Genomic DNA, 20350 nt, shown 5'->3' on the forward strand with positions numbered 1-20350 from the left:
AGCACGCTAGAAAGAAACCCTATGGTATTTCCTAATCATTATTTTCTTCTTCCTCCCTAAAGGTAACACCATCCTGACTTCTCATCCCATAGATTAATTTCACCTATTATAAGCTTTATATAAATAGACTCTTACATAATGTACTCTTTGTGTCTGGCTTCCTTTTCTCAACGTTATGTTTGTGCAATGTAGCCATGTTATTGCATGCAGCAGTGGTTGATTTATTTTTACTGCTATGTAGTACTTCATTATGTGAATATACTGCGATTCACCCACTTTACTATAAATAGACATTTGAGGTTATTTCCAGTTTGAGTCTATTTCAAATAAGGTTTCCTTGAACATCTTGTACTTATCTTTTTGGTGCACATGTACACAGCTTTCTTCATCTGCTTTTAAAGAAAGGAAATTAGTTTGGTTAGGAACACTACAAAATACATTGAGGAAGTTAAGGCACAATAATATGCAACCAATTGAACAGGTTTATCATGAGCAACGACTGTTCTTACAGAGAGATGTGTCAGACAAGGGTCCAGCCCAGAAAAGGTACTTGGGGAAGGGATATGTCCTTGCGTGCAGGAATACAGAAAGAATAAGGAACAGAAACAGACTGTAATTAAGTGCAAAATTGCATACGGCCAGAGTAAAGTCAACTTTTAGAACCTCTGGGCTAAGACTAGACAGTTTAATACTAGGGCTGGATTCCCAATTCTGGCTCACCCATGGTGACTGAGAGTCACCTGGAGACCATGCCTGGGAAGACAAAAGAGGACTTCTAGGAGTCAGACCCACAGATCCCAGACATATTTCTGCCAGAGTCCCTTCTTTCTCTGCCTACACTCCTGAAATGGACCTTAAAACATTGTGAATAAGGCAACCCCAGATGGACTCTGCACTTCCCAGCCCTACAGATAATGTCCTGAGAGAGAGCAGGGAACTAGGGCAGATCTCCCAGGAGGAAGTGGGCTTAGTAGACCCACAATGTCATGGCTGATACCTGAAGTTTAAAGCCTGGACGTATTTGGAAGTTAGTAAGATGTGAAAAGGGAGAAGGATCAGAAAGGCTGCATTGAAACATTGGGATTAGAATGGGAGAGGGGACAGCTGCAACAATTACGACAATAATAGTCCCTTAAATTTGTATTATGTAACAACTTACAAAAAATCTTCTATTCCTGAACTTTCACATTTCTGTGGAATGGCAGGGTTACCCCCATTTTGCTGGTCTGCCCAAGGACAAGTTTGAATGGAAGGCAGGGTCAGGTCCCTAATCCACATCTCCAGTTCCTCCTCAGGAACCCCGCGAGTGAGAGGATAAAAAGGACAAGAGACCTGGATATGGCCGAGAGGCTAAAGCAGTTGCAGGAGGAGGTGTGGAGGGGTTGGAAAGGTGTGAGGACTGAAAACTCTGTCCTTTTGGGATTAGTTTGGAGCCACCTGGAAGACGGTGACTTCAGCCAGGACACGCGCGTTTGCAGGCTGTGGGGGGTTAGGTAAGTGAAGCCTCCCCGGGAGCCCCACGGAGGGTGGGAACGAGGTGGCGCCGCCCCGTCCCGGACGCGCGTCGAGCGCCCTCTGCCACCCCACGGCGCCCTGCCCAGGGCGAGGGCAGAGCGGGCCCGCCCAGGTGCGCCCGGAGGTTGGGCCGGAGCCCGGAAGGTGCGCCGCGCCGCCCGAACCTGTTCCCTCGGCCTCCCCCCGCGTGAAAGTGAAAGTGTCGGACCCGCGGAGGTCAAGGATAGGGGGGCGGGGCCAGCGCGGAGCTGGGAGCGGGCGCCGGGCACTCCAGGGGCCATGGATGGGCTCGGCCGCCGCCTTCGAGCCAGCCTGAGACTGAAGCGCGGCTCTGGGGGTTAGTGCCGGCCGGGGAGAGCGCGAGGGGACGGCGTGGGCACCGGGGAGCCGGGTCTAGGGCTGGCGGCGGGGGCCCGGGAGAGGGCGGCACCGGGCGTCGAGATCCGGGAGCAGCTGGAGGGGGACTCAGGAAGCTGCGCGGGGGCAGGTGAGCGGGAGAGAGCGCGGGAAGAAGGGAGAGGGCCAGGTGGGGGCGGGGGCGGGAAACGGCGGTCGGGCCAGGCCTGCAGGGGCGAGGAGGAGGCGGTGGGACACAGGAAACCGTTGTGGGGCCCCGGGGCCACGTGTTCTTCCATCCAGGAAGCTTGTGGTGCAACCGCAGTGTGCCTGAAAGCGCCCGGGTAGTGGTGCCCTCCCGGAGGCACCGCCTCAGCCCCCGGCGTGCCCGCCGCCCCGCGCCACCTCGCTGCCCTGGTACTCCGCCGTGGCCTTTGCCCAGTTCCTCCGAGTCAGCGCCCCTGCCCCTCAGATAGCCACCGGCCACTAACACGAGTCTCCCCAATGACGTTACCACCCCCACCCCCCACGGCCAGGTGCTCCTCCGAGTGCGGCCTCCAGCGGAGCTGCGGTGGAACCTGCACAGCTGCTGCTTTCCAGCGCGTAGCTCAGACAGGGCACCCCCTTCCTTTTCTCTCGGCTCCGCAACAGTGAAATGGATGTAATTCCCCTGTCCAGGATTGTGGGGATTAAATTAGAAGTCAACTAAAGAAGCAGCTTCTTTTCTTTCTTAGCAGAGCCCTGGGGTTCGGGAGGAGGGCAGTTAGAAATTCATTCATTTATTCATTTATTCAGCAAATATTTGTGTGGTTTGCCACCAGCCAGTCCTATGGCTAAGCAGCCACGACCCTAAGGTACTTGGCTCAGAGGTCCCACCTTCTGAGGAGCAAAGAGTGGATTAGAAAGTGAGCAGGGGGCATTCCCAGACCACCCGCCCCTTCCAACATTGGCATGCCAGGAGGCCGCGTGAGCCCCTCTCTTAACCCAAGCCACAGAGGGACTTGGCGGGGGGACCCAAGGGAGTGAGGTCAGTCCTCCCTTCTTTGAACTGCAGTGACCTCTGAGTTCTGAGTAATCTGCTCTTAGTCCTGTTCAAATTCCTCCTGACACACCCTGCCCCTTCCCCATTTGCAGTGTCCTCTCTAGACACAGATCTCCAATATCTGGCCATTCCATCTGGGAGAGGTCAGAGACCACAGGTTGGGGCAGAGGGCTGGGACCATGCAGTGGCGGGAGCAGAAGGCAGGATGAGGCTGACATTGTCTCTTCTCTGGAGAGCACTGGCCTGGTCTGTCCTGATCTTCCCAGACCCTGGGACATCTGTGTGAATGAAAGGGGTCTGCCCCCTGCAGCCCAGAGGAGACATTCCAGTTGTTCCCACCCACCCCTACCCCAACACGAGGTCGATGATTGTGTCTGGAGGAGCTTCCCGATACTGAGGAACTGTAAGAACTGAAGCTTAACACTTGTTGGGCCAGGAGCGTGTGCCCTCTTCATCTTCCATATCAGCCTCCATCTGCCTGGGGATTCTCCCCTTCCTCTGACTTTCTGGCCCTAGGGCAGTTGTATATTAGGAGGGAGGGAGGTTGTGTGTGTGTGTGTGTGTGTGTGTGTGTGTGTAATTACCCTGGTGACAATTGTATATTAGGAGGGAGGGAGGGTGTGTGTGTGTGTGTGTGTGCGTGCGTGTGTAATTACCCTGGTGACAGTTGTATATTAGGAGGGAGGGAGGGTGTGTGTGTGTGAGTGTGTAATTACCCTGGTGACGAAGAGTGATGTGGTAGTGGTCCTGGGCTGAGAGCAGCTGAGCTGGAAGGGATGGACCAGCTTCCCAGATCAAGGTTCCAGCAAATATTCTGGAGGTCCCCTCACCTATATTTCAGAAGGTCCCCTCACCTATATTCTAGTCAGATCTGGGACTTCAGTCAGGTGCCTGTGGGAGAGGCTTTCTGGTGGAGGAACAAGTGTGACCAGATTCCTGATTTCCCTAGAAAGGGTGGCTCCCTCCTCAACTAAAACTCGGGATAATAATTCCTTTCTAGGGCACTGGAGATTAAATGAGATGCCTTATATGAAACATAGGAGTTTGATGTGTGTTAGTTTTCTCTTACGCTTTTCTCTCCTGTTGATAACCCCTTTTGAAAGGGGAGAAAACAGTGTTTTGCTGCATTTCTTAGGCCTTATCCCCAAAGTCTAATTACTTTCTTTTGTCAATGATTTCTTAATTTTGCTATTCTCTTGGCTCTCGTAATAAAGCAGAAGACAATGAACTGAAAATGCAGCCCAAAGGATTTAGGGAAAGGCACAATTTCCTTAGAATCTGGAATGATCAGTGATAAGATTCTGTTTCTCACTGTCCTTTGAAAATCTCTGTGGGATAGCCTAAGAGATGCAGCCAGAAGGCAGAAGCGTGGATAGGGAGCTTTCCTAATTCCCACCCCGACAAATCCTGCCAAGTTTAATAGCTTTTGAATTACTTTATGCCTCAGTTTCCCCATCTGTATCAGGAAGATGCTTGTTTCTCAGAAAGGTGGTAAGGATTGTGCAACAAGTCTGTGCAGCTTGCAGGTAAGGTGTGGTGCCAGCTCCAAGTGTTCTGGTTCACTCTTCTCACCCATTAAAGCATTTGAACACCCTTATTTACTGTAAATGAGCTTGGCAATGAGTCCTGGCTTTTACTAGTCCCACAGAAGCCAGTTCTAGAACCCTTAGGAGCAAAGCATCTGTTTACCCTATCCCAGCACCCCATTCTCTTTCAGAGGGCTTCTTCTTTTTCTTCTTCTTCTTTTTTTTCCCCAGGCTGGAGTGATGTGGCATGACCTTGGCTCACTGCAGCCTCCATCCCCTGGGTTCAAGTGATTCTCCTGCCTCAGCCTCCCAAGTAGCTGGGATTACAGGTGCCTGCTACCACGCCTGGCTAATTTTTGTATTTTTAGTAGAGATGGGGTTTCGCCATTTTAGCCAGGCTGGTCTCGAACTCCTGACCTCAGGTTTTCCACCTGCCTCGGCTTCCCAAAGTGCTAGGATTATAGGCATAAGCCACCGTGCCTGGCATCCGGCCTGGCTGCTCATTCTAAAAGGAGTGGTCCCAGAGGGTCCTTTTGCCTCCTGCTTTCCCTTTAAGGCAGCTTCCTGGCAAAAGTCCTTCCCTCTTTCCCCGTGCATTTACTAATTCAGGGGTTTCTATGAGTATCCGAGGTGATTTTTTGCTATTCTTTCTCTCTTCCCTAGTCTCCAGACACAGCAGTGGGCTAGCAGCTCCGTCTGTAGCTTGGGCAGAACAGCTGACCTGACCTGACTGGGAGGAAGGGTGAGCAGCAATAGGGGTTGGGTGGAGATCACCCGGATGCTTTCCACTGCCACAGAATCACCCTCAGGCTGCTGGTGCAATCAGTCTCCTACCTTAGGCTGGGGACAGTCTCCTGAGTCAGTGCTTCCTATTTGGGAAGAGGGACTCTGCTGGAGCCCTGGAACAAATGCCAGTGACAGAACTCTCTGCCTTAGCCCACAGGATGTATTGCAGGGGGTGAAATTTACCAGTGTAGCCATTTCCAAAATATCAAGAACTCTCGGCTTAGAGATGGGCTTTACTCTGTCCCGCACCATCAGAAAAGGAGGCTATTGGGTATTGATTTCCAGAACTACTTCTTTTGTTGGAAGAGTTAATATATTTGGTTAATTATTAGGCCAAGTCTATTTATCTTAATCAGGGGAGGACAGTGGCATCCTGGCTGCAGAGAGTGTTTGGCCATGTGCTCTAGGTCAGGAAGTCTTGGAAGTTCTAGGACTCAGCAGGTGGCCTTGCTGGGGTTTTTGACTTCCATTGACCAAGTTGAGAAGTGAAAGGTCAGCAATCCAAGTGATGGGGATATAGGATCTCTATCCTGAGACCGGCCAGTTTCCAGTGCCCGTAGTCTGATGCTATCAAGCACTACCCACTGTTCTGAGGCTGTAAATAAACTCTGTGCACAATCTGCAGCCCAGATTCAAAACCCTTAGCCCAGAACTAGTCAGGCCTTTCTGGCTACTTTCAGCCAGAGGTGTTTGCTCATGACCTTTTCTCTCACCACACCCTGGGGCCCTTGGGAGGAGCCGAGATCTGTGCTGCAGTGCCAGGATGCTGACTGTCTTGGTGCTGGCTTCTGCTGCCTTCCTGGGTTCTGTCACATCCTTCTTGCTCAACCACTGGGTGCACAGGATGGAAACTGCTCTCCCCTCTCTGGAAAACAGCGCATGGCTTAGCTTCACAGAGTTGTGGCAGGAGACCGAAGCAGCAGCCCCTTTCTCAGACTTTCTGTCACCAGTCTTTCTGTGTTAGGGGACAGGGGAGTCTGCTCTGCCCTGAAGGTCCAGCGATGGAAGGACAAGTGGTAGGCCGGGCGTTCAGGCTCCTCCGACATCGACTGCTTCGCCCCAGAGCAGGTCAGGACTGGACTGCCCACTTCCTTGTTTTTGAGGTGACCCTCTTAGGCGGGACTGTTTCTTCTTTGAAATGCATCTTCCTCCTCTTCCTTTATATCTTGGCCTCCACATGGTTCCCCATGTGACTGGGCCAGGAGGCTTCCTCTGCTGGTTTTTAAGACTGGTCATGCCCTCTGTGGGACTAATGTGGTCACAGTCACATGCCCCTTGGGCCTGTTCTTATTCACCTAGTATGAACTAAACTCTCAGGGCATATTGTGCCAGGACTGCCGGGGCATCCAACAGGCTAGGCAGTCTCTGTGGTACCCTGGGGCCTTGGCCTTCTCGTGGCCTCCCTAGCATATTTCCGTGGCTTCTGCATCGGTGGTTTCTTTCCTCCTCTTGGCTTCCCATGGTTTCAAGTCTCCCAGAGCAGGTGTGGAAACTGCCCATTTGGCCCTGATCCTGAGTGTCTGGTTGTGCTGGCCAGTGTCCAGGTATCTCGGCATTGGCAAGGCGGCCTTGAGGTGTGGAGGTCACTCAGATTCTCACAGACTCCACTCCAGGAATGGATCAATGATATTATACTAAATGGGCTCTGGTGTCTCGGTTTCAGGACCGCCCCAGGACAATTCGAGGGAAGCTTTAAAGGAACCAGAAAGGGCCCAGGAGCCCTCTCTGCCCAACTTTGCTGGGGGACAGCACTTCTTTGAATACCTTCTTGTGGTTTCTCTAAGAAAAAAGCGTTCAGGGGATGATTACGAGCCCATAATCACCTACCAATTTCCTAAGGTAAGGACTGAGGGAGGGGGCAGGGGTAGCCAGAGGACTGGGATGTTTAGAAGGTGGTAGGCATGGGCGTTCTACCTCCTTCTCTTCACCCTAGTGGGGCTTGAGCCTAGAGCCTCCCTGAGCTCCGAGCTCGCTGCTCTCCACTTCCTTCTTAGCACAGCCCCAGTTCTGTTATCACCTGCAGAATCTAGGTCTAACTTCTTTGTGAGGGACTGACCTAAGCTTCCTAGCAGGGAAACTGGGCTAGATAGTTTGCCTTTTAGGGGACATCATAGGTCTTCCAGATCCCATTTTCAGTCACCCTTCTCTGTAGATAAGCTTACCTTCTGCCAGACCTTCTAGAAGGAGTCCCCACTCTGGAATGTGTGGGAAGGAGAGAGTGGGGCAGGCATGTAACTGGTGGGCAGGCACAGCCTTCAGCCTGAGCCCAAGCATCAGACTCCTTGTCTGATCCTACACCAGGTGAAGGGGTGGGAATCCTCATTAACCCTTCTCATTAGCAGGTGTGCCACTGAGCTGGCCGCTTCTCTTCTCTGATGTGGTACCTCTCTGATGTTGTCCTCCCAGGGGCCATTTCAGGGCATTTCTGTATTCAACATGGCCCTGTCCCCTTCTTACGTAGATCCTCAAGATACTGAGGTCGAACTCAAGCTTATGTCGAGTTGACCCAGGAGGGGCTGTTTCAGCTTTGGAGTCGTTCCAACCAGACCCAGAATGCAAACTGCAGAGTGATGGGCAAATGCACCCTTCATCCCTATGCTAGTGAAGAAGCTTATCCCCAGACTGCTTTAGAGCCTCAAAGGAAGCCCACCACCTCTCAAGCCCTCTCCTCCTTATCTCTGCCCCCAGCTTCATATCCACTTGTCTTTTCCTTTTCCTAACAGCGGGAGAACTTGCTTCGGGGTCAGCAGGAGGAGGAGGAGCGGCTGCTCAAAGCTATCCCCTTGTTCTGCTTCCCAGATGGTAATGAGTGGGCATCACTCACTGAGTATCCCAGGTAATTGCTCAGCCCTGGGCAAGGGTATTGGATTTGGGGAGGAGGAACAAGTGTGAGTTCTGTGGCTCCTGTAGCCTCCCTCACTGCTGTCATTTGTTGATTTTTCAGTCTGGGAGTGGAATTGATTTGTTTGTAAACATCTGGCCTGGGGTTCCTCAAGTCCAGGGTTATTAGCTATCAGTTTGATCAGTCCCTTCTTCCCAGAGAGCCAGAATCTCCCACCTGTCCTAGAAACAATAGTTGCTGCTTTTGACTCTGCTGCTGGTCCAAGCTGGGCTTAGCAGAAGGCAGTTGGCCTCTAAGAAGGCAATAGCAAAGGCCCTTCTAGCATAATACCTGGAATTCAGCTGCTGGAGCTTTGACATCACCATTTATGAGTTGAGTGACCTTGAATTAGAAATAGCCTCTCAGAGCCTCAGTTCCTTCATCTTTAAAGTGGGAATAATAACTGAAGCTACCTCAAAGAGTTGTTTTGTGAATTAAATGAGATGTTCTGTCTAGAGCCTGATTAACTTGACTCCTATGATTAATCAGCTCCTCTAATGCTGACCACTTTCCTGTTTCAGAATCTGGTGAAAAATGCAAATCAAGGCTTGTCTGCTCTTTCTTAGGGAGACCTTCTCCTTCGTTCTGACCAATGTGGATGGGAGCAGAAAGATTGGATACTGCAGGCGCCTCTTGGTCTGTGCAGCTTAGAACTGCCCCTTCCTTTCTGAAGCCTGCTCAGCTCCACAGCTGGGCTTGCTCAAGCCAGAGCTGCAGAAGTCCAGTCTTGTTGGCAGCACTGGTTGTAGAGAGAGCACAGCCCAGGACCTGCTGCCATGCTAGTGCTCCCTCTGCAGCTCCACAAGCACGAGGACCTGATGCCCTTTCTCCCCCTGCTGGTTAGGCTCTGGTCTGTGTTCCTCCTGGCTTTCAATAACTCTCTTCTTTGTGAGAGGTTCCAACTGACTCCGCTCTCTCCCTGCTCTATCCAAGCCCGCGTACCTTGGCCCCTGGAGCCTCCCAGAGCAGAGGCTGGGATTTGGACAATTAGTTTCAAATCTTAGGTCTCAGGAGGATTCCCAAAGTCACCTTTACAGTGCCTTCCTCCTTAGCCGTTTCTTCATCTCTAAGGCACACTTGCTCCCTCTCTTTGCTGACCCCAAATTGTGTTGGCACTGAAGGCAGCAGCACTTGCCCACCAACACACCCAGTACCCTCAAGGATTTCTTCCTTTGACCTTGGTGGCTACTCTGACCTCCCTGCTGCACCCACCATTCACCATACATACCCCCTCCCCAGCCCTCAGCCTTGTACTCCTTCAGACCCAGTTGGGAGAAGCCCTTGGGGAGGCTGCGGCACTGAAGGAGCCTCTCTGTCCCTTCCCAGCCTGCCGGACCTGGCCCTCGCCTACCCCAAGTGTACTGCATCATCAGCTGCATTGGCTGCTTCGGCTTGTTCTCCAAGGTAGGGGTGGAACAGGATTCCTCAGGGCCTGTTAGTCCTGTCCATCTTCCGGGCTCTCTCTGACTGCCAGTCCTGCCTGCGCAACCTAAGCCCTTAGTGGAGCTCTTCTCCCATAGCCAGAGTCAGCATTAAAGCACACTTGGGGAAACTGAGGCAAAGGGGCATGCACTTAAGAGAAAAGTGGAAATTGAATCTAGGGGACTGGATTCCTTGCAGAGATAGCCACTGTTCCCACTCTAGCCAAGTAAGAAAGTAGTTGAAGTAGGACAAGGGGAAGAAACTCAAACGCCTTCTACCCTGAGGTTCAATTTCCTCATCTGTCAAATGGATATAATAATCTTTCATCTTCCTATCTTGCTGGTTGATGTGAGGCTTAAATGAGGTGATGTATGAGAAGACTTTTTATAAAAGGCAGAGCACTAGACAAATATGAGGTAGTTATAAGACCCATTCTGACTCCTTCAAGGGTAGAAGAACAGTTGAGGTCCCCAGGACTTCTTCTGCTGGAGCTAATTTGAGTACCAGTGCATCTGAGTCAGGATTTAAGCAGAATCCATGGGGGCCATGCCATCTGTTGGTGGCCAGAAATGACTTCATTATACTCTGCTCCCAGCAGGACCTTTGGAGGAGGCGGGGAGGGAACTCTGTCAGTTTTGCTGGGGCAGAGCATTCCTTTGTGCAGTGTTCCTAGGGATGGAGGCAGTCTCTGATCCTGGGAATCTACAGCGGGAGTTGGAGGACAGAGTGGTACCAAGAGGCTTAGGCTTCTTGGCTGCTGCTCCAACCAGCGTGAGTGGACATGGTACCATCATGGGTGATGAGTTTACTCTGGGATGGCTTCCCAGGGAGATACTTTTATGTTGGTGTTAGAAGAGGAGAAGACTATGGATTGGTAGAGAGAGAGAATAAAAGGAAGGAAGCTGGATAAAAGCAGTCTCATGTGGGAGATAAACCACAGATTATTTAGCATGAGCCCAGTCTCTGCCAGGGAGGGAGAGGACCAGTTTTTGGAAAGCCCTAAAAGATACATGAGGATCAGCTGAACCAGTGTAAGAACATTATGATGCTTAGGGGCACATAGAGTCTTGGCCACCTGCCCAGCAGTGTCCCTTTGAGCCATGCCTCCCATGGTTCTTTTCTTTTCCCTGCAGATCCTGGATGAAGTGGAGAAGAGACATCAGATCTCCATGGCTGTCATCTACCCGTTCATGCAGGGCCTCCGAGAGGCAGCTTTCCCTGCTCCTGGGAAGACTGTCACTCTCAAGAGCTTCATCCCCGACTCAGGCACTGAGGTGGGTTAGCAAAATGGGTGAGACCTTCTCTAGCTGGAGAGGGTAGGCATCTGTGGCACCTCTCCCCACTGTTGCACTATTAACCTGGTTAAAGTACAGAGAAAATGAGCCAGACAGGGACTGGGACTGGTTAGAATGGACAAAGCTGAAATCAAACGCAAATTTTCTGATCCTAACTTGATACCCACAAGCACTTAGTTACTGCTCAAGCCACCAAGACTTTTATTTATAATAATAAACCATGTAAGTGGAGGCTTCTGGTGCTATAAAGGACTTTTCCCCCAGCCACTAGACTGCCACTTGCCCCCACCCCCACACCATTCCCCTTTGTTTGTCCTGTCTCCACCTTACACCCGCCATCTGCCCGTTTCTTATGATCCGTCCCCACTTCCGAGTATCCGCCCATGCACAGGGGAATGCTATTGTTTTAAGGCACCAAACACACCGAGGCAGCAGGTAGAACACTGTTCTAAGAATTCCAGTCCTGACTCCTGGAACTCTGAATAATCTGTGTACCCCTTTGAACCTTGGCTTCCCCACAGGAAAATAAAGGGAGAGGCTAGAAGTTTTCACTTTCTCAAAAAAAAAAAAAAGTACTGAATGCTTGCTGTGTGCCAAGCTATACTATTTTTCTGGGAATACAATGGTGACCAAAATGAATGTGGACCCTGACCTTTTGGAAATGTAAGTCCAGTGGAGAACGTAGATGTTAAATAAACACACCAGTGCATATTGAATTAAAAGTTATGTAACTGTGGTGAAAGAAAAACCAGGGTGCTACATGAGAAGAAGATAGGAAAGTATCACATGGCCAAGATGGGCCTTCTGTGACCTGAAAGAGGATGAGAATGAAGGGATCAGAGCAGTGCAGGAGGAGGGCCCACACTGTGAAGGCTGCAGGCAGGAAAGAAGGGATTGCTCAGAACAGAAGCCCATGTGGTGAAGTGCAGTGAGAGAGGAGTGTGTGCTCAGGGAGGCAAGCGAGGGAGGGTGCAGGACCTTATGGGCCATACTTGAGATTACATCAGAGCTGTCCTCCAGCCCATTAGCAGGGGAAAGAGAGACAAGGTCATATTCACTCCTTGGGGGAGAAGGAATAGAGGCTGGTAGAGGCCCAGCACTCTGGGGTCTGCATGATCTTGCAATGTAGTGACACCTGCTCTCTCTCTGCTTTCCCCACAGTTCATTTCACTGACACGGCCCCTGGACTCCCACCTAGAACATGTGGATTTTAGTTCTTTATTGCACTGTCTCAGTTTTGAGCAGATACTTCAGATCTTTGCCTCTGCTGTGCTGGAGAGAAAAATCATCTTCCTGGCTGAAGGTCTCAGGTGGGCCGAGCCCCCGAATTGCTCACCTGAACTGCCCAGTATCCCTGGATTCAAGGGAACAGACTGGAGGTTCTCCAAGGAAAAACTGGGCTGTAGGGCCCATGTGCCCACCCCCGTGTGTCCAGGTCCTTGTACTTTAAACCAAGAGAAACAGTCGTTTTGAATCACCCCCACTGCCTCTGCCTCCATGCAGGACTGCTTCCTGGGCCTGAGGAATGTTCCTGACTTAGCTGGGAGAAAGACAGGAAGTTTTCCTGGGACAGCCCAGATGGGACCAGTTAGGGTGGATGCAGACATGGTTCTGCCCTTGCAAGGCTGAGGGAGGGTGGAGAACAGGGGAGGAGGTAGATACTCATTTAACAAACATTGTGTGTCACCTGTTTGCCAGATGCCAAGCGTTGGGAAGAAACAAACAAGACATGGTCCTTCACCTGAAGGGGATGCAGAATTACATAGTGGTTGAAAGCATAGGGATTGAAATCAGCAGAATTCGGAGGTTTAAATCCAGTTCTTCTACTTTTAGCTATGAGGTTCCCTTTAAGTTAGTTTGTTAACTTCTTAAAAATGGAAATAATGATTGCGATGACCTCATCAGGTTGTGGTGAGGATTAAATGAAAAAATGCACATTAGGTACCTAACACCCTGCCGAGCACGTGTTGCTTTGTGCCAGCTGCTATTCTTCAGTTCAGTTGAGTATATCCCAGTGTTATTGGAAGCAGGGTACTGTTGTATCAGGGTCTCTACCTCTTAGGGGCTTCAAGTCTGAGAAGGACATCATGGGGAGATGTAATAGAATGGAGAATGAAAAGTCATAAAACAGTAGGGGTAGGGGTGGACTTTCTATTCATATCTGGGAAGGGAGAAAACCAATGATTTTAGGTTGACAACCCTGCTTTTATCGTTTCTGGAAGAAGAAAAGGATGTTAGGGAGTCAGTAGAAATCACAGGGTCAGCTGAATGTCCTGGGTTCCAGAGAGGAAACTTGGGCAAGCAGTGGGGTCTCTGTGTTGAAGATTCTGTAAAAATGGGTGATGACCAAAAAGGAACTAGTTGTAGGTAATCCTTGAAGGGAGTGGCATCATCTTTTGCTTTGGAAATAGCTCTTTCACTCCCAGCCCTGAATGGAAACCAGAAGTGCCTGTGTGACTAGAGCTGGGATTCTGCCTTGCCTCCTCAAATCAGTGTTTGGGAAGTGGAGGTTGGCAGGATTTACCTCTCAGACGTTTACTTTCTTTAGGGAAATCCTACCACTCCCTACTTCCTTCCCACACTGAGTTTTTCAGCTCTCCGAAGCTCAGATAGGGAGGGGACTTCCAGTCAGTCTAGGCCTTGGCTGGCCTCTCAGGGACTCAAGTTTGCTAATTCAGGAAGTGCTAGCTTGAAACCATGAACTGAAACAAGGATTCCCGCATCTGTGCTTTTATTGGCCTTGACTTTGAAGCAATTTGGCTGCAGTAAAGAACAGCCACGAAAGCCAGCAGAGAAAAGAGAAGACAGAGTGGGGTTGTGTGTGTGTGTGGTGGCATGAGGAGTAGGGCCAAGCTGTGACTTGGGCAGGCGTGAGAGGGATGTTGCACTGCAAAGTCTTGAGGAGCCACCTTTGTGGGACTTTCCATGCAGGAACTGCTGGGCAGAGGTTCCTAGAACCTGGGAATTTCCCAAGCTACTCAGGCAGCAACCTGGTAATCTCTAATAACCTTGAGTGCCCAGAGCGGGGTGTGTAGGGCAAAGGCTGGGGATGAGGGTGGATAGCCATAGGGAGGTAAAAAGGCTTTTACTTTTACTTAAAAAGGCTTTTATTTAAAAAGGCAATGTACTTTGCCTCTCTGCTGGGCCCCCAATGCTTACATGTTTGTCTCTTAACTACACTGAATTCCTTAAAAGCAGGGTCAGTGTCTTACTCTTCCAGGTATCCACATCCTAGGGGCTCAATCAATTATCTGCTTGAATGAAAGCAACTCTTCTTCCCTCTTCTCTTTGGAGTCACTTTTATTTTTGGCCAATAGTAAGTTGAGAAGACTAACTGGGAAAAGAAGGATCAAATCAAGGCCCACTCTTGATAGTGGAGCCTCAGCCTCTCTAGTTTCTGTCCCTCCCTTCCAGCAATGTACATTCAAGCTCTGTGTCCAGCATGGTCCCCAGACTTGCCTTTCTGCCACGGGCGCGGGCAGCACTGCTGTAGCTGCTGGTGGTGTTGGGTGATGAGGGGTGTGTAGCATGGAGGTGTAGGGGCCCCCTGACTCTCGTCCTCTGTGCTCTGTCCTAGCACCCTGTCTCAGTGCATCCATGCTGCCGCTGCACTGCTCTACCCCTTCAGCTGGGCACACACCTACATCCCTGTTGTCCCTGAGAGCCTTCTGGCCACCGTCTGCTGCCCCACCCCCTTCATGGTTGGAGTACAAATGCGCTTCCAGCAGGAGGTCATGGATAGCCCTATGGAAGAGGTATGATATGGCAAGAAGAGTGTGCGATTTGGAGCCAGGCAGATTGGGATTCAGATCCCAGCTTTGCTGCTTACAGCTGCATGATTAGGGGCAAGTTACCTTACCTCTTTAAGCCTGAGCTTTCTCATCTTAAAATTGTGATAACAGTATTCAGTTCTTAAGGATTCTGGGGAAACCACCTGTGTAGGGCTGTAGGGCCCATGTGCCCACCCTCCTGTGTCTGCATGATCTTGCAGTGTAGTGACACCTCTTTCTTTAGTTTCTGTATCCTAACCTACCACCTGATACACGGTTGATGCTCAATAAATGCAGGCTCCCTTCTGAAGGATTTCCCTTTAGGCTTAAGGGGCAGTGGATAGCTTATTCAGGGGTCATCAGACTGTTCTATGCCAGCTGGCCTTATTGAGCAGTCACTGGGGTGTTCCATCTCATCCAAATAGATGACACAGCTGGTCTATACAACACACACCCCACTGGAATGTATTTGAATTCCTTGGAAGTGAGCTAACATCGCCCCCTGGCAAACTATGGGTCTTGAAAATGCAGGTTTTTGCAGCAAGTCAACTTTCTGAGTAGCTCAGAGCTAAGGTTGGTTAATGAGGATATAGGTCTAAATCCTCTTTGATTTTGTTAGCTTCTTATGTCTTGGCAGTGCCCCAGACACGCCAGAGGACTCAGTTGTGAAAGCGGGTACTAAAAGCATAAATCTACCCCCAGTGTTGGAAAAATAACTCAAAACATGTGCTTTAGAGTTGTCAGTAGGGACTTTGAAAAGATAGCATGCTATTATATCTGAAGCCAGAAGAGGGACTTGGGAATGTCTGTCCTGGCTATAAACATTGACTCACTAGAGCCTACTAAGGGGAGAGTAGGAGTCTCAAAGTCAGCTACTAAAGAGGCATGAAGGATTTCCCATTTACATGAGAGATAACTTAGTTCCAGAGACTTATCCAAGGCCACATAGACAACAGTGGAACCTAGCACAGCTAAAACCAAATCCCCTCCTATAGAAACTATTGCTGAGAAGTAAAGTAGGCTGTTTCCCTTCTTTGTGCCACCAGCCCTCTTGTCCTTCCTTAGGACTGCTGAGTACACATGCCCTTTGAACCAGCCTTAGCCTTGTGACTAACTGGGATAGAGTATTAGCCCCATGTTTAGCAGTAAACATTTAAATGTGCCAACCCCAGAAGTTATGAAACTTCCTGACTCTGCAGCTCCAACTCACTGGAAGCTGTAACTCCTCTCCTGATGGCCACTCAGACTCTGGTTTTTGGTAAGGGATTACTCCACAGACAATATCCCCAAATACTGGAAAGATTTCTGGGAACAATCTTGAAAAACTATTTATACACTTTCCTCCCAATCCCTCAGAGGAACAGCCTTCCCTTCATGAAGGCATCTGAGCCTATGTATACAAGTGGTTTCAGGCCTGGACTAGTTCAACTTTTCTCCCCTGACAACAGATAATTACAGAGCATGCCCTATTTTTTGGCATACTTTCCACTCTCTCTTTCCTTGTATTTGGAAGACAGCACAATGGAGGGATCATTCTCTCTATTGTCAAGACCAAGGGTCACAAATGGAAAAGAAAGGCCCAGCAGTCATTTAAATAACTAACACAGGAGTTGGGTAATTACGGTAAACTGGTGAGAACACGTCCTGCCCAAAACAGACAGGTGCTACTCAGTTCCATCTGAGTGTTGCCCTTTAGAAATGTGGACCAGAGTTAGATCTCCTGACTTTTCAGGAGAGGCCCCAAATCCAAGTTTTATGTGAGATAGTCCAGTTTAAATATTGGAAACCAATTCAATTATTTAAAAATAATGTGAGGATCAAAGAAACAGATCTGCTGGTTGGAATCAGCCAGTGGGATGCCTATTTGTAATCTCTGGTCTAGACTAAAGGCTCCCTGGGCAGTGACGGAGCCAGTGCTAAAACTGAGGTCCCCAAGTTCCAGCCCGGTGCTTATCTCACCTGAGGACTGTAGACACATGGTCTCCTCACTTCCTTTCCTTCCCTCTTTCTGTTGATCCTGGGCTCATTTCCTTCCTTTGCTGTTTCCTGCTGGAAGGCCCAAAGCTCTGAGGGAGTTTTTCTAATAGAAAATTGTACACAAGTTGTTGCAAGCATGAAAAAAAAGAAGGATGTTGGTCTCTGTCCCAGAGAGCATGGAGTTGAAGGGGAAATGTAGAGAGAGGAATGCAGTCTCAAGAGTATCAGTCTAGGCTTGGAAAAAAATTGGTTCTTCTACTAGCAGTATAGTATGACCTCGGGCGGCTTCTTTGGGTCCATTTCCTCATCTTCAAAATGGAGATGGTGTCTACCTCACAGGACTGTTGATTGAGATCAAAGGTGTAAAGCACTTATGTGTGCAATGTACTAAATGCTCCATGTAGAAGCAGGTTCTGAAGTTCATGATTTATTAAAGGAGTGACTGGCTGTGATTTCTCCATCTTGTATTCCCTGTCTACCTTAGTTGCTTCTCCTACTCCCTTCCAACAAACACCCACACCCCTTTCCCAGGAAGGGAACCGAGATTTCTAGAGGGGAATGGTGACAAAGGAGAATGCTAGACAGGTAATGAGAATTGAAGATATTGATTTTGTTGCTAACTGGGCTGAAAGGTACAGCCACAGGCAGAAATCGAGACGGTAAATCCTCTGGAGGTCTATGAAGAAAGGGGACCAGAGAAAGCCATTCTATGTTTATTTCAGGTCCTGTTGGTCAATCTTTGTAAAGGAACCTTCTTAATGTCGGTAAGTGTCTGGGTTCAGATCCCCCGCAGGCCCATCACCAACTCTACCACTCTAGTTTCACTTATTTCAACAAACATTAATTTCTTTGTTGAGTGAGAATCTGTGCTAAAAAGACCACATCTCTCTCAAGGAGCCCATGGACATAAACACAGATGACCTCACTGTAAGACAATCAGTGATTGTGCCTTTCAAGCAAGGGATATAAATCAAGTACCATGGGGATGGAGAGGATCCCTCGCTAATGTTGAGAGTCAAACTGAAGGCCAAGAAACAGCTTCTGTTATTTCTGTCCTATGTGGCTATTTGTGGGTGGAGTAGGGGTGTAGAATTCATGACCTCCTCATGCTTTTCTGCCAACTCCCTTCACTCCACACTTCTTCCTGTTTGACCTCTGAGTTCTGTCCTTCTAGGTTGGTGATGAAAAAGACATCCTGCCACCAAAGCTTCAGGAAGACATCTTAGACTCTCTTGGTCAGGGGACCAATGAGTTAAAGAGTAAGTCCTCGGGTCCCTCTTATTTTGGGTCTCTCCAGGGAGTGCAAGGGCATGATTCTCAATCATTCCCTTCTAGAACTAAAATGAACTCACTCAGCAGTTTTAGAGCAGCCCTAGAGACCTACAACCTAGGGCAAATCTGAATATGGGATTGTATTCTTTCCTAAGCAATGGCAGAGAACCCAAATCCAGACTCCCATTTCAGCAATGGCAGAGAACCCATACCCAGACCTCTTACAGCTTTCCCCAGCTTTCAGCCTGCAAGAAAGCCATGCTTGGAGGTGAGTTTTGGTAATTTCATCCTTCTGCTACCCTCTGAGATGGCCTTCATGTCTCTTGCAGCTGCAGAACAAATCAACGAGCATGTTTCAGGTCCTTTTGTGCAGTTCTTTGTCAAGACTGTGGGCCATTATGCTTCCTATATCAAGCGGGAGGCAAATGGGCAAGGCCACTTCCAAGAGCGATCCTTCTGTAAAGCTCTGACCTCCAAGACCAAACGCCGATTTGTGAAGAAGTTTGTGAAGACACAGCTCTTCTCACTTTTCATCCAGGAAGCCGAGAAGAGCAAGAATCCTCCTGCAGGTACACTCTAAGCCCAGAGAGGGTTACCTCTAGGATAAAGAGGAGGCGGAGGAAAGAACAGTTCTCTTTAGAAACCCACAAAATAGCTGTAGGTAGACTTTTATTAGTGGAGTTGAAATGACAACCTGAAACCTAAGAAAAAGTCTAATGGGCTGCCATTTTGTGGAAGCTGCTTTACTCATTAGCCGACAGGACTGAGCCCTTTCCTCTGTTTTAGTCTACAGCTAATTTCTGCTAAGTACTCTCTGTTTATGGGCTCCTCTTTGGACCAAACTTAATGGATCTCCAGAAGCTTGTGAGGGCAGAGATATCCCGTCAGGGATGGGAGTATGGGGAGCACACAGGATATTTCTGATCCTTATTCCTGAGCTCATTATAGTCTGCTTGACCAGATTAGATGCCTCTAACACCTGTATCTGAACCCACAGGCTATTTCCAACAGAAAATACTTGAATATGAGGAACAGAAGAAGCAGAAGAAACCAAGAGAAAAAACTGTGAAATAAGAGCTGTGGTGAACAAGAATGACTAGAGCTACACGCCAGTTCTGGACTTCAGCCCCTGCCAGTGTGGCAGGATCAGCAAAGCTCTCAGTCCGCCAATCCATAACCTCAATTTAAGTCTTGACATCCAGGTATTGCTTAAAACTCGTGTCTGAGATTTGGATCGCTGGTATCAATTTCTTGGGACTTTGGAGGGCTCTGACACCATGCTCACAGAACTGGGCTCAGAGCTGCATTTTTTGCAGAGGTGACACAGAGTAGGAAACAGTAGTACAGGTATTGTATATACTTGGTTAGAAGCTGCTGCAACTGCCCTCTCCCATCATTATAACATCTTCAACAGAGAACACACTTTGTGGTTGAAAGGCTCAGCCTCTCCACATAAAGAAGTCTATGGACATGTAAGGATGAGTAAAGAGGAAAATCTTATGTTTATGTGCGTCTTTGGCTTTTACTATGGGTGGAGAACCAGGTAAATAAGGCAATACATATAAGAATCAAGTGGACTAGAAGTGGAGGACCTGGCCATGGTGGTCCTAAACCTGGGGACATGTTTGGAGTAACAGAATCATGGGGGACACAGCAGCTCCACTTCTTTTAACAGGAAGGGTAAAGATTGGTAAAAGCAGCAGCAGCAGCACTGGACACAGGGCATCAGAGTCCTACGTTTGGAGTCAGGTGTGCTTTCCAGAATCCTGGGAGGAGAGGCTGCTCACTAAAGGGAAGCAGCTTCAGTTTAGAATTTGAGGATAGGAATTTCAGTCAAAAGCAGCCAGTGAAGAACACTACATGGCTTCCATAAGTAGGTCTGTTTCCCTATCACTTTCAGTTTGCACTAGTCCTTTACCTTCAGTCTTAGATATCCTACCTCCAACTGATCTTTGAGTAGCACAGTTCTTTAGCTAAAAGTGAAGGGATCTCTGCACTGATGTTCTTCCCCTTTGAGAAAATAATTGTAATTTTAAGAGTCTGAAGGAGTTTAGCGGTCACCTAGTCTCTCCTCCCTTGATACCTCCACTGATAGTTTCTACTCAAGCATTGGGAAGCTTTTTAAGATGAATCTTATTTTCAAAAATTCCACCTTTTTAATGTATTTGAGTCTGGCCCTCAGAAGTTCCTGAATTCCGTACAAAGAACACAAAAGTTTCTGGAGGATGGAACAAGACAAACTGAAGTTAAAGTCAAGGTAATTTGCTTTTGGGAGCACAGAGACCTACTGCAGGTGGCAGATGTCCCACTGTCCACACACCATCCTGAGCTACATTGCTATTCTTCACAGCTTCTAGGAATTACATCTTTTTTGGTAGTTTATGGTAGTGGTGCCTAAATATAGTTGTAACTCCAAACGTTTCAGAACAGGAACTGGAATCCTGAGAATCTTGTGAAAATACTCTCTTATGCCTCATCCCAAATATACTGAATCATCTCTAGTGATAGGACCTGGAAATCTGTACTTT

General features: G+C 48.9%; 1 protein-coding gene across 2 annotated transcripts; it reads left to right on the forward strand.

Annotated features, from left to right (window-relative positions):
* The first annotated feature begins 1570 nt into the window (after positions 1-1570).
* On the forward strand, positions 1571-19322 carry DENND2D (DENN domain containing 2D). Of its 2 annotated transcripts, XM_064372723.1 has the most exons (13): positions 2390-5161; positions 6170-6273; positions 6869-7044; positions 7929-8041; positions 8653-8722; positions 9413-9490; positions 10642-10782; positions 11965-12113; positions 14381-14558; positions 17273-17314; positions 17725-17809; positions 18152-18391; positions 18820-19322. In XM_064372723.1, exons 2-13 carry the CDS (start codon positions 6207-6209, stop codon positions 18894-18896), a joined length of 1416 nt encoding a protein of 471 aa, XP_064228793.1. In that variant the 5' UTR covers positions 2390-5161; positions 6170-6206; the 3' UTR covers positions 18897-19322. The 2 variants fall into 2 exon arrangements, with proteins under 2 accessions (XP_012323558.1, XP_064228793.1); XM_012468135.2 differs by lacking the exons at positions 2390-5161; positions 6170-6273 and adding an exon at positions 1571-1852.
* The last annotated feature ends 1028 nt before the right edge of the window (positions 19323-20350 follow it).

Source organism: Aotus nancymaae, unplaced genomic scaffold, assembly GCF_030222135.1.
Source record: "Aotus nancymaae isolate 86718 unplaced genomic scaffold, 86718_ANA_hifiasm-v0.15.2.pri h1tg000007l, whole genome shotgun sequence".
Taxonomy (NCBI): domain Eukaryota; kingdom Metazoa; phylum Chordata; class Mammalia; order Primates; family Aotidae; genus Aotus; species Aotus nancymaae.